We start from the raw sequence: 13,277 nt of genomic DNA on the forward strand, positions 1-13,277 counted from the left end.
TCAATAAACACAGTGTGAGTACTCAGAGATTGCCCATCGTCAATCACGTCGGCCAGCCTTGTGGGACCGCTTTCTTGGTTCTTCGATAAGCCAGGTTCAAGCCAGCTCTGATCAGCCAGAACTCTGTTATCATGGTTCCAAATGGGTAGATCTCGTTCAGTGTTCTCTATTGAGAGTGTCGCCAGACACACGACGCAACCAACCATCGAGTATCCGGCAGCAAGGGGCTCCGCAGGACAATCAGGCTCTCCCGAGCCCAGGCTTCTCATCAAAAATAGGGTGTCAATTTTGTTAAGGGACCAGTTGATCAAATTCATAATTCTTTAGGTCTTAGAGAACAAGACTGAGAGACTCTCTGAGGGTTAGAAAGTTACACGAGAATACACAAGGACATGAGAAGCCAAGCAGGAAAGATAAGAGAAGGGAGAGGGAAAAGATGCAACTGCTTCCGTCAAGAGCGAGATAGGATTTCACATATTCTCAATACGTGTTCCGTTATCAGATAGACAGAATCAACATATTCCACTGTCATAGACAAAGCCAATTTTCTTATGAAACTCGCTTCAAAATGAATGCTAAAAAGATAATCCATGAATTTCGAAAGATTCCGAAAGAATGGTGTAATCACTACCATCTTGATATGTGCACTGAATTTAAGTAAATACTTGATGGCAGAAAACAAACAACTAAAACAACACACTATAAAGGTGGAGCCGATCAGTAACATTACAGAACGTTGAATTTACTAGACTAAACAATGTTTCTGTGCTTTCAGTTTCTGACCTTAATAACTAATCTATGCAATATATCGGGTGTGACTGCTTTTATTTTCTATTTCTGGTACAATACTAGCCTGCAAGCAGGAAAGAAATGATAAGGCAGGGAGTACATGTAACATTATGAGAAAACTGTGCTGAGCATGCTTCTGACTACTAACAACAGTCCAAACCATGGTCTCACACTGCCACCTACTGGTATAAAAATGGAGCCTCAGCTACAAATATCCCAGACTAGTTACCAGGTCTATAGTTAAAACTAGTTAATTTAGAGGATTTTCAAAAGAAAATATCTCTTACATTTAAAGTAAAATAGCTTAAATATAAGTTAATTCACATAAATGGGATTAGTGGCTATCACACATACACATTCATACTGTTGCTTTTTGATTAGACAACTCTATGGCTGCTGTCAATATACAGGCGAAGCTTACGGGTTATGCAGCCAACTTTGTAAGTTGGAACATTAAGTCTATGAATCACCCTGTTAAGCGCAAAAAGGTGCTTACACAACTGAAAAAATCTGACATGTCTTTTCCACAGGGGACTCACCTTTGTATAGCAGACCAATATAGATTGAAGACTGGTTGGGTTGGCCAAATAGTCCATTCCAACTTTAACTCTAAGACAGAGGGGTGGCCATCCTTATTGGTAAAAACGTCCCATTTCCTGTATCAACCATTTTATCTGAGCCTATGGGTCCTTGTATTATTGTGGTTGGCCAACATTATGGACTTCATGGACAACTTTATGAACTGATTTAAGCCAACATTTACGACCCCAAATGGGATGATTCAATTCAATTCAATTCAATTTTATTTATATAGCGCCAAATCACAACAAATGTCGCCTCAAGGCGCTTCATAGATACAGAGAAAAGCCCAACAATCATATGACCCCCTGATGAAACCTTAATTGTCTATTTATTCTCGTGAATTCTGGATATGACAACACACAATCTCATTTTAGCTGGAGGTGCAAGCTGTGTGCTCTCTAACCTAGAAAGAAGCTCTAATAAGGATACTCGTCCAGGGCATGCTCCGACTATATTCCTGTCCACAAAATGTTCTATTGGATAAATTCATTTGTCACTGATAAATGTCCTCTTCCACTTATTGAAACTTGCAATTATCAATCTATTGTTATTTCAGATCATACCCCCCTATTGATGAGATGGGGGTTGGATGCCTGACTGCCCTCGCCCTCTGGCAGTGGCCCTTTCTACTAAGGAGGCAAGAGTTCTGCATGTCCTGGTGACCCACCACCTATTTCACAGGTGGGTGCAGCCTGATCTATATAGTGAAAGTCTAGAGTCTAGACAGACCAGACCAGCTCAACCACACAGACACTTCCTACCTGATTTGAGGACAAAAGCAGAGTATGCAATATGTGGGAGAAACACACACACAAATGGCAAATGTGAGATCACGGGAATCTAAGCAGCTTGAACCGAAAGTGACTAAAATTTGTCAAGGCTGAGCAGGACTCAAGCGCAGACTACGAACCACAATAAACAGTTTTTTTTATTTACATGACACAGAGTGCACTATATACAAGTGGGGAGAAGGGGTCCAGCGAATCCACAGGTCCATGGAGGGTGGGGGGGGCTCCACAGGCTCACTGCAACTGCCACACTCACGAACAGGGTCTCAAGGCAGGGCACGGAAAATCTATATACAAGGACAAAATGTTAAATGCCAAGCAAAGCACAAAGAGAAATCAAAATATTTCCACAGCTAGAATTGCACTAACGAATGTTACACAACAGTCCACTGCCGTCAGAAGTGGCTGGTAAACAGGATGATGAACCTCAGGTGAGAAATTGCTTGCAGGTGTGAGGACAGCAACCGGAGATCATGATTAGCTCCGCCCAGGCATCACGTTGTGAGCAGGGAAGCGAGAAAGAAAGAGAGAGAAACAAAAATAAATAATTATACATGTAGCGTCACTGGACCATGACAGTAATATTTCCGTTTGATCAACCATCTCAACAAGTTCAATGACTTTCTTTTCAAGCTGCTTACACTACATTGACTTATGTTTTTACACAATGTCAGAAGAGGAGAGCCACTGAGGGAACGCCTTCCGCCCTCCGACGCCTCCACCGTGACCTCCACTTCTGAGAGGAATTGCCTACAGATCAAGTATGGAGTGTGCCTCACACGTTCTTTCTCAATGCTCAGCTTGTCTCTTTCCATTTGTAAGAGTAACAACTCCTTTTGCTGCTCAAAAGACAAAGCAACTGTAGTCGAGACCACAGACTGATCAACATCAGCCACTAAAGTCTTCATTTTACCTGGCAACACGCCTTTCTTTACAAATGCAGCCTGTAACACTCCTTTAACCTCATCTTTCAACTCTTTATCCCCAACATCGACATCATAATGTTCAAAAGTTTCAAAAGCTCTTCTTTAGTACAACTATTAAAGAGTTCCTCCGATGGAGACTGAACAAAAGCATCAACTGTAGCCATAACAAAGTATTGATCCTTGACATGCAATTGAAAACAGCACTTTCCCACTAACTGCCTAACCAAAATCTACTTAACTGAAGCCTAGTCTTCATGCAGTTACTTACAGTGGGTACTTATGCACTAAAAACCGCCAGAAAGACAAAGGCAACTGCACAAACAGCGACCCCCTCAATTCTGGGGACGTGCTCCCGAGACAACTGCTCTAACCGTGTTCACCGCAACTAAAATTCCATCAATGTTTCTCAAGAGAGAAACACTCCTTCAACCTAACAGGGAAAGCACTGATTTTAACCCATGCACATTCAATAATCAACACAGCGCATGCTGTAGGACACACAAAGTTCACACAAGACAGCACACCAACAGTAAACTTAAGTCTATAACAAAACATCAGTGATTTCCCCAACTTGTGCCTTAAGTGCTCTTGTCAGCTTAAGTGGATCTATTTTCTTCACACCCTCTTCCTCAAACCTGACAATTACATTCATACTCGCATTTGTTCCTTCTTCATTACCTTCACTGTCAGTCCCTTCCGTACTACCCTCACTTCTCTTTTTCCTCTTCCTTTCATAAGCTCTGCGCCTCTTCCCCCCCTTTCCCACTTTTTCCCACTCATTCTCGTCACCCTGACCGCCAATCTCTTCCTCTTCACTACCATCGATACTATTCCACTCACTCCTCCTGCTCTCCATTGGTGCCAATCCCGGTCTACGAGAAGAAGTCTGCAGGAGACCGTTACCGGACCTGTACAGGCCTTCGGCCGACTCTCCTACTTACCTCACTCACACACCAAACCACCAACCAAACACACCTTATACCCAATCCATATCCATATCCGTATGGGACATCACTTTAATCACGCCTTTAAGGCATATGACGTGTGATGACACCTGCACGGCCCCACCTGCACATATAGCCGCTGTCATCACAGTCATCCCTCTGTTCGATAGCCGCTCTTCACTGAGCCAAACTGCTCGGTGGGGCCACCTTGTGTTGTACCTCGTTCCTCTCCTTCAGGGAACAGAAGTTATAGACATAACTATTCGTTCCCTTTCAGTTGATTCACTCGGTACAACACATAAGTATGGGACATATATGCACGCCCCGCAGAGCAACCACTGAACCGGAATCGGACCACCACATCCTAGTGAGTGGTAGACCCAGCAGAAAGGACAGCATGAGCCACCGAAGGGGCTGTAACGTCAAACCGATAAAACCGCACAAAAGTGTGCGGTGATGCCCAACTAGCTGCCGCACAAATATCAGCTACAGGCACCCCTTTAAAAAGAGCCCATGAGGTTGCCATCTCCCTGGTGGTATGAGCTCTCACCCCGTGGGGCAAAGCAAGACCACTGGTGCCGTATGCCAGTGAGATAGCTTCTATAATCCAGTGGGACAGCCTCTGATTCGACAGAGTTCTACCTCTATTTGGATTAGCAAAGCAGACAAACAGATGGTCACATAAACGCACATTCTGAGTGCGCTCAATGTAGGTGCGTAGCACACGCACTGGACAAAGAGAATGCATCCTCCTCTGCTCCTCAGTTGCAAAAGGAGGGGAGCAAAAACTCAGCAACTCAAACTCCATTGAGCTAGAAGATGCAGGCATGATCTTGGGAAAATAGGCAGCATTTGGACGCAATACGACCTTGTGGCCATCAGAAGAAAACTGTGTGCAGGAGGGATGCTGGGGGCCCGAGGGTGGGCCTTTGCTCAAGGCCGACTGGCGTGGAGCTCGGGCCGGAGGATGTGCTCTCGCTGGCGGCACACCCACTTCAGCAGTGGGCGCCGGTCTCTTGCCAGTCAGCAGAGGAGCGGCGGGCCTGTGAGAGCTAGCTGCGGGCTTGGGCTGACGTCTGGGGATGATGTCGCGCAGAGCTTCCGTCTGCTTCTCCCTCACATTGAATCTAGCCTGAATGGCTTCAAGTGAATGTCCGAATAACCCAGCCGCAGACACTGGTGCGTCCAGATATACAGCCCTGTCCCTATCCGGGACGTCAGACAGGGTCAGCCACAGGTGCCTCTGCGCCACTACTGTCGAAGCCATCCCTCTGCGCAGGGAGAGCGCTGCACAGCGAGACGCACGGAGGATGTAATCTGTGGCGACTCTGACCTCGTTAAGAAGAGGTGCCAGCGGGCTGTCATCAGGAACCTGCGATCCGAACTCCACCAGGCACATTGCCTGGTACGTCTGGAGCATGGTGACAGAGCTCATGGCACGAGCAGTGCTGGCCTGAGCTCTATAAATCTTCTCCAGCTGTGAAGCAGAGAATCTGCAGTGCTTGGACGGCAGAGTTGCGGGGCCGCCGACACCATGGTTATGGGACGGGGCCAGAGAAGCAGCCAGAGACGGCTCCATAGGGGGTGGGTTAGCTAAGCCAGCCCCCTCGGCGCCGTCCAATTCCATGTACTGTCCATAGCCGGTCACAGTGACGCGGGTAGACAGAGGTTTGTCCCATGATGCTGTTAGCTCGCAGAGAAAGTCTGGGAACATGGGAAGGCAGTTTTTGGCCGTTGCGGGCTCCGGTGGGAGGAAAAACCCCGCGAACCGCGACGGCTTCTGAGCTGGCGGAGGAGAGGGCCAGTCCACCTGCAGCTTCTCAGCAGCACGGCGAAACAGGGAGAAAAGAGAGGTGTCATCGTGGCCGACTGGCGCAGCAGCGGCGGTACATTGGGCCGACAATGAGCTCTCCTGCTCATCCTCCGACAAACCATGGATGTCCAGGCCGATGTCCAGCACGTCATCATCGTCCTGGGGAGCGCTGGCGGGCTTCAACCCAGGCTGAAGCCTGTCAGCACTCCAGCATGGTTCCGGCTTGTCATCGGCTAACCCGTCAACATATTCCATGTGGTCAGCCCAGCTAATTGCGGGGACATCGACCGGAAAATCCTCGTCTTCGGACTCGGACGAAGCCGGGGCTCCAGACCCGGAAAGGAGAGGGTCATGCCGTGCGACAGCCGAGCGTCCCAGCACTTTTTCCACAAACGTCACCCGTCTTTCCAGGGTCGAGCGCCGGAGCTGGCCACAAAACGCACAAGCTTCGGGCTCCGTCAATGCTCTCCTAGCATGGACGATCCCCAGGCAGACAGGGCAGGCATCGTGCTGGTCGCTGTCGTGCAAAGAGAAACCGCATCCCTGAGGACAGGGGCGAACAGAAGATTTCTGCTTTGCTCGCTTCGGTTTGGAGTCCATTCCAAAAAACAAAGCAAAGCGCTGCACGGGAAAACTTGAAATTAGCGCTCCGCGGGCAGCCTACACACCAACTGCGCGGTGAAACCTAACACCAACAGGGGCAGTTAAGCTAAGTTCAAGTCGGCAGACAACGGAGCTAACTAGCAGCAGCTAGCTAGCCCAACTCAGCAGAGGTGTTCTCAGCGAGGTGAAGAGCGTAAGAACTGAGGGATGACTGTGATGACAGCGGCTATATGTGCAGGCGGGGCCGTGCGCGTGTCATCACACGTCATCTGCCTTAAAGGCGTGATTAAAGGTTTCTTCAGCCAGGACACGCGAGGGCGTGATATCCCATACTTATGTGTTGTACCGAGTGAATCGACTGAAAGGGAACAGCACTTTCCCACTAACTGCCTAACCAAAATCTACTTAGCTGAAGCCTAGTCTTCATGCAGTTACTTACAGTGGGTACTTATGCACTAAAAACCGCCAGAAAGACAAAGGCAACTGCACAAACAGCGACCCCCTCAATTCTGGGGACGTGCTCCCGAGACAACTGCTCTAACCGTGTTCACCGCAACAAAAATTCCATCAATGTTTCTCAAGAGAGAAACACTCCTTCAACCTAACAGGGAAAGCACTGATTTTAACCCATGCAGATTCAATAATCAACACAGCGCATGCTGTAGGACACACAAAGTTCACACAAGACAGCACACCAACAGTAAACTTAAGTCTATAGCAAAACATCAGTGATTTCCCCAACTTGTGCCTTAAGTGCTCTTGTCAGCTTAAGTGGATCTATTTTCTTCACACCCTCTTCCTCAAACCTGACAATTACATTCATACTCGCATTTGTTCCTTCTTCATTACCTTCACTGTCAGTCCCTTCCGTACTACCCTCACTTCTCTTTTTCCTCTTCCTTTCACTAGCTCTGCGCCTCTTCCCCCCCTTTCCCACTTTTTCCCACTCATTCTCGTCACCCTGACCGCCAATCTCTTCCTCTTCACTACCATCCATACTATTCCACTCACTCCTCCCGCTCTCCATTGGTGCCAACCCCGGTCTATGAGAAGAAGTCTGCAGGAGACCGTTACCGGACCTGTACAGGCCTTCGGCCGACTCTCCTACTTACCTCACTCACACACCAAACCACCAACCAAACACACCTTATACCCAATCCACACTAACTACAACAGCTATGCTGCAACCCCAGCAGCGTCCCGGCATGAAGGCTCAGCTCGATTCCCTCCTGAGGGACTCTCTGCTGACTGGTAAACAAAAGATGCTCTCTGGCCGTCCTCTCTCAAACCTCAGCTGGTTTAACACAGAAAACCATTCGCACCTGTCGGCAATTTAGACTCTTCCATTACCTATTGCCACTAACTGCAGGTCGTTGGACTGTGGCAGGAAGCCGGAGTACAAGGAAAGAACCCACGCAAAAACAGGAAGAACATGCAAACTCCACACAGAGCGACGGTAGAGCTGAACTCAAGACCTTCTTCCTGTGCGGTAACGGTGCTAACCACTGTGCCGCCCGTGTGTGAGCAACCGTCTCCCAGAAATTTATACAAGTTCAATTACTTTCTTTTCAAGCTGCTTACACTACATTGACTTATGTTTTTACACAATCTCAGAAGAGGAGAGCCACTGAGGGAACGCCTTCCGCCCTCCGACGCCTCCACCGTGACCTCCACTTCTGAGAGGAATTGCCTACAGATCAAGTATGGAGTGTGCCTCACACGTTCTTTCTCAATGCTCAGCTTGTCTCTTTCCATTTGTAAGAGTAACAACTCCTTTTGCTGCTCAAAAGACAAAGCAACTGTAGTCGAGACCACAGACTGATCAACATCAGCCACTAAAGTCTTCATTTTACCTGGCAACACGCCTTTCTTTACTAATGCAGCCTGTAACACTCCTTTAACCTCATCTTTCAACTGTTTATCCCCAACATCGACATCATAATGTTCAACAAGTTTCAACAGCTCTTCTTTAGTACAACTATTCAAGAGTTCCTCCGATGGAGACTGAACAAAAGCATCAACTGTAGCCATAACAAAGTATTGATCCTTGACATGCAATTGAAAACAGCACTTTCCCACTAACTGCCTAACCAAAATCTACTTAACTGAAGCCTAGTCTTCATGCAGTTACTTACAGTGGGTACTTATGCACTAAAAACCACCAGAAAGACAAAGGCAACTGCACAAACAGCGACCCCCTCAATTCTGGGGACGTGCTCCCGAGACAACTGCTCTAACCGTGTTCACCGCAACAAAAATTCCATCAATGTTTCTCAAGAGAGAAACACTCCTTCAACCTAACAGGGAAAGCACTGATTTTAACCCATGCATATTCAATAATCAACACAGCGCATGCTGTAGGACACACAAAGTTCACACAAGACAGCACACCAACAGTAAACTTAAGTCTATAGCAAAACATCGGTGATTTCCCCAACTTCTGCCTTAAGTGCTCTTGTCAGCTTAAGTGGATCTATTTTCTTCACACCCTCTTCCTCAAACCTGACAATTACATTCATACTCGCATTTGTTCCTTCTTCATTACCTTCACTGTCAGTCCCTTCCGTACTACCCTCACTTCTCTTTTTCCTCTTCCTTTCACTAGCTCTGCGCCTCTTCCCCCCCTTTCCCACTCATTCTCGTCACCCTGACCGCCAATCTCTTCCTCTTCACTACCATCCATACTATTCCACTCACTCCTCCCGCTCTCCATTGGTGCCAACCCCGGTCTATGAGAAGAAGTCTGCATGACACCGTTACCGGACCTGTACAGGCCTTCGGCCGACTCTACTACTTACCTCACTCACACACCAAACCACCAACCAAACACACCTTATACCCAATCCACACTAACTACAACAGCTATGCTGCAACCCCAGCAGCGTCCCGGCATGAAGGCTCTGCTCGTTTCCCTCCTGAGGGACTCTCTGCTGACTGGTAAACAAAAGATGCTCTCTGGCCATCCTCTCTCAAACCTCAGCTGGTTTAGTCAAGGTGTCTTTATATACACTGGGACTGGCCTTCTCAGGTGTGCTGCATCTATAATTGGGTCAGCTCCACCTACCTGCAAGAAACAGGTAACAGAAAAAGCAAAACACAAGGCCGGCCCACTGGCCGTCACAACACAGAAAACCATTCGCACCTGTCGGCAATTTAGACTCTTCCATTACCTATTGCCACAAACTGCAGGTCGTTGGACTGTGGCAGGAAGCCGGAGTACAAGGAAAGAACCCACGCAAAAACAGGAAGAACATGCAAACTCCACACAGAGCGACGGTAGAGCTGAACTCAAGACCTTCTTCCTGTGCGGTAACGGTGCTAACCACTGTGCCGCCCGCGTGTGAGCAACCGTCTCCCAAAAATTTATACAAGTTCAATTACTTTCTTTTCAAGCTGCTTACACTACATTGACTTATGTTTTTACACAATCTCGGAAGAGGAGAGCCACTGAGGGAACGCCTTCCGCCCTCCGACGCCTCCACCGTGACCTCCACTTCTGAGAGGAATTGCCTACAGATCAAGTATGGAGTGTGCCTCACACGTTCTTTCTCAATGATAAGCTTGTCTCTTTCCATTTGTAAGAGTAACAACTCCTTTTGCTGCTCAAAAGACAAAGCAACTGTAGTCGAGACCACAGACTGATCAACATCAGCCACTAAAGTCTTCATTTTACTTGGCAACACGCCTTTCTTTACTAATGCAGCCTGTAACACTCCTTTAACCTCATCTTTCAACTCTTTATCCCCAACATCGACATCATAATGTTCAACAAGTTTCAACAGCTCTTCTTTAGTACAACTATTCAAGAGTTCCTCCGATGGAGACTGAACAAAAGCATCAACTGTAGCCATAACAAAGTATTGATCCTTGACATGCAATTGAAAACAGCACTTTCCCACTAACTGCCTAACCAAAATCTACTTAACTGAAGCCTAGTCTTCATGCAGTTACTTACAGTGGGTACTTATGCACTAAAAACCGCCAGAAAGACAAAGGCAACTGCACAAACAGCGACCCCCTCAATTCTGGGGACGTGCTCCCGAGACAACTGCTCTAACCGTGTTCACCGCAACAAAAATTCCATCAATGTTTCTCAAGAGAGAAACACTCCTTCAACCTAACAGGGAAAGCACTGATTTTAACCCATGCATATTCAATAATCAACACAGCGCATGCTGTAGGACACACAAAGTTCACACAAGACAGCACACCAACAGTAAACTTAAGTCTATAGCAAAACATCAGCGATTTCACCAACTTGTGCCTTAAGTGCTCTCGTCAGCTTAAGTGGATCTATTTTCTTCACACCCTCTTCCTCAAACCTGACAATTACATTCCTACTCGCATTTGTTCCTTCTTCATTACCTTCACTGTCAGTCCCTTCCGTACTACCCTCACTTCTCTTTTTCCTCTTCCTTTCACTAGCTCTGCGCCTCTTCCCCCCCTTTCCCACTTTTTCCCACTCATTCTCGTCACCCTGACCGCCAATCTCTTCCTCTTCACTACCATCCATACTATTCCACTCACTCCTCCCGCTCTCCATTGGTGCCAATCCCGGTCTATGAGAAGAAGTCTGCAGGAGACCGTTACCGGACCTGTACAGGCCTTCGGCCGACTCTCCTACTTACCTCACTCACACACCAAACCACCAACCAACCACACCTTATACCCAATCCACACTAACTACAACAGCTATGCTGCAACCCCAGCAGCGTCCCGGCATGAAGGCTCAGCTCGATTCCCTCCTGAGGGACTCTCTGCTGATTGGTAAACAAAAGATGCTCTCTGGCCGTCCTCTCTCAAACCTCAGCTGGTTTAACACAGAAAACCATTCGCACCTGGCGGCAATTTAGACTCTTCCATTACCTATTGCCACTAACTGCAGGTCGTTGGACTGTTAGTACATGACTTAATAATTGATCAACAAATTGATTTACTCTGCCTTACAGAAACCTGGTTGCAGCAGGATGATTATGTTAGTTTAAATGAATCAACACCCCTGAGTCATTCTAACTACCAGAAATCTCGAAGCACAGGCCGAGGGGGCGGTGTGGCAGCAATTTTTCACACCAGTCTATTAATTAATGAAAGACCCAGACAGACTTTTAATTCATTTGAAAGCCTGATGCTTAGCCTCGTCCACCCCAGCTGTGAAACTCAGAAACCAGTCTTACTTGTTATCATCTATCGTCCACCTGGGCCTTACACAGAGTTTCTGTCTGATTTCTCAGACTTTATATCTGATTTAGTTCTGAGCTCAGATAAAATAATTATTGTGGGTGATTTTAACATCCATGTTGATGCTAAAAATGACAGCCTCAACATGGCATTTAATCTGTTGTTAGACTCAATTGGTTTCTCTCAAAATGTAAAAGAACCCACCCACCACTTTAATCACACTCTAGATCTTGTTTTAACATATGGCATAGAAACTGAACATTTAACAGTGTTTCCTGAAAACCCTCTGCTGTCTGATCATTTCTTGATAACATTTACATTTACAATAATTGATTACGCAGCAGTGGAGAGTGGACTTTATCAAAGTAGATGTCTTTCTGAAAGCGCTGTAACTAAGTTTAAGAATATAATCCAACCACTGTTATCATCGTCAATGCCCTGTACCAACACAGAGCAGAGCAGCTATCTGAACGCTACCCCAACAGAGGTCGATTATCTTGTTAATAATTTCACCTCCTCACTACGTACGACTCTGGATACTGTAGCTCCTGTGAAAACTAAGGTCTCTAATCAGAAGTACCTGACCCCGTGGTATAATTCTCAAACACGTACCCTAAAGCAGATGACTCGTAATCTGGAGAGGAAATGGCGTGTCACAAATTTAGAGGATCATCATTTAGCCTGGAGAAATAGTTTGTTGCTTTATAAGAAAGCCCTCCGCAAAGCCAGAACAGCTTACTACTCATCACTGATTGAAGAAAATAAGAACAACCCCAGGTTTCTCTTCAGCACTGTAGCCAGGCTGACAAACAGTCAGAGCTCTTTTGAGCCAACCATCCCTTTAACGTTAACTAGTGATGACTTCATGAACTTCTTCACAAATAAAATTTTTATCATTAGAGAAAAAATTACCAATAATCATCCCACAGATGTAATATTATCTACAGCTACTCTTAGTACCATTGATGTTAAGTTAGACTCCTTTTCTCCAGTCGATCTTTCTGAGTTAACTTCAATAATTACTTCCTCCAAACCATCAACGTGTCTTTTAGACCCCATTCCTACAAAACTGCTCAAAGAAGTCCTGCCATTGATTAATTCTTCGATTTTATATATGATCAACCTATCTCTAATAATCGGCTATGTACCACAGGCCTTCAAGGTGGCTGCAGTTAAACCTTTACTCAAAAAGCCATCTCTAGACCCAGCAGTCTTAGCTAATTATAGGCCAATCTCCAACCTTCCTTTCATATCAAAAATCCTTGAAAGAGTAGTTGTCAAACAGCTAACAGATCATCTGCAGAGGAATGGTTTATTTGAAGAGTTTCAGTCAGGTTTCAGAGTTCATCACAGCACAGAAACAGCTTTAGTGAAGGTTACAAATGATCTTCTTATGGCCTCTGACAGTGGACTCATCTCTGTGCTTGTCCTGCTAGACCTTAGTACAGCATTCGATACTGTTGACCATAATATCCTATTAGAGCGATTAGAACATGCTGTAGGTATTACAGGTATTGCACTGCAGTGGTTTGTATCATATCTATCTAATAGACTCCAATTTGTGCATGTAAATGGAGAGTCCTCTTCACACACTGAGGTTAATTATGGAGTTCCACAGGGTTCAGTGCTAGGACCAATTCTGTTTACATTATAC

At 46.3% G+C, this 13,277-nt stretch overlaps 1 protein-coding gene across 2 annotated transcripts; it reads right to left on the reverse strand.

Annotated features, from left to right (window-relative positions):
* Window positions 1-1,930: 1,930 nt before the first annotated feature.
* On the reverse strand, window positions 1,931-10,714 carry LOC146507427 (uncharacterized). 2 transcript variants are annotated; one of them, XM_085180443.1, is made up of 2 exons: window positions 2,586-10,714; window positions 1,931-2,446 (listed from the first exon to the last, which is right to left on the reverse strand). In XM_085180443.1, the coding sequence occupies exon 1, from the start codon at window positions 6,440-6,442 to the stop codon at window positions 4,394-4,396; it is 2,049 nt and encodes a 682-aa protein (XP_085036569.1). In that variant the 5' UTR covers window positions 6,443-10,714; the 3' UTR covers window positions 1,931-2,446; window positions 2,586-4,393. The 2 variants fall into 2 exon arrangements, with proteins under 2 accessions (XP_085036569.1, XP_085036568.1); XM_085180442.1 differs by having other exon boundaries at window positions 2,529-10,714.
* Window positions 10,715-13,277: the final 2,563 nt, after the last annotated feature.

The sequence above is a fragment of the Neolamprologus multifasciatus genome, chromosome 12 (assembly GCF_963576455.1).
Source record: "Neolamprologus multifasciatus chromosome 12, fNeoMul1.2, whole genome shotgun sequence".
In the NCBI taxonomy this organism is placed as follows: Eukaryota; Metazoa; Chordata; class Actinopteri; order Cichliformes; family Cichlidae; genus Neolamprologus; species Neolamprologus multifasciatus.

Excerpts from the sequence above, each read along its gene's own strand:
- LOC146507427 (XM_085180443.1), bottom strand. The coding sequence starts at position 6,442 with ATGGACTCCAAACCGAAGCGAGCAAAGCAGAAATCTTCTGTTCGCCCC.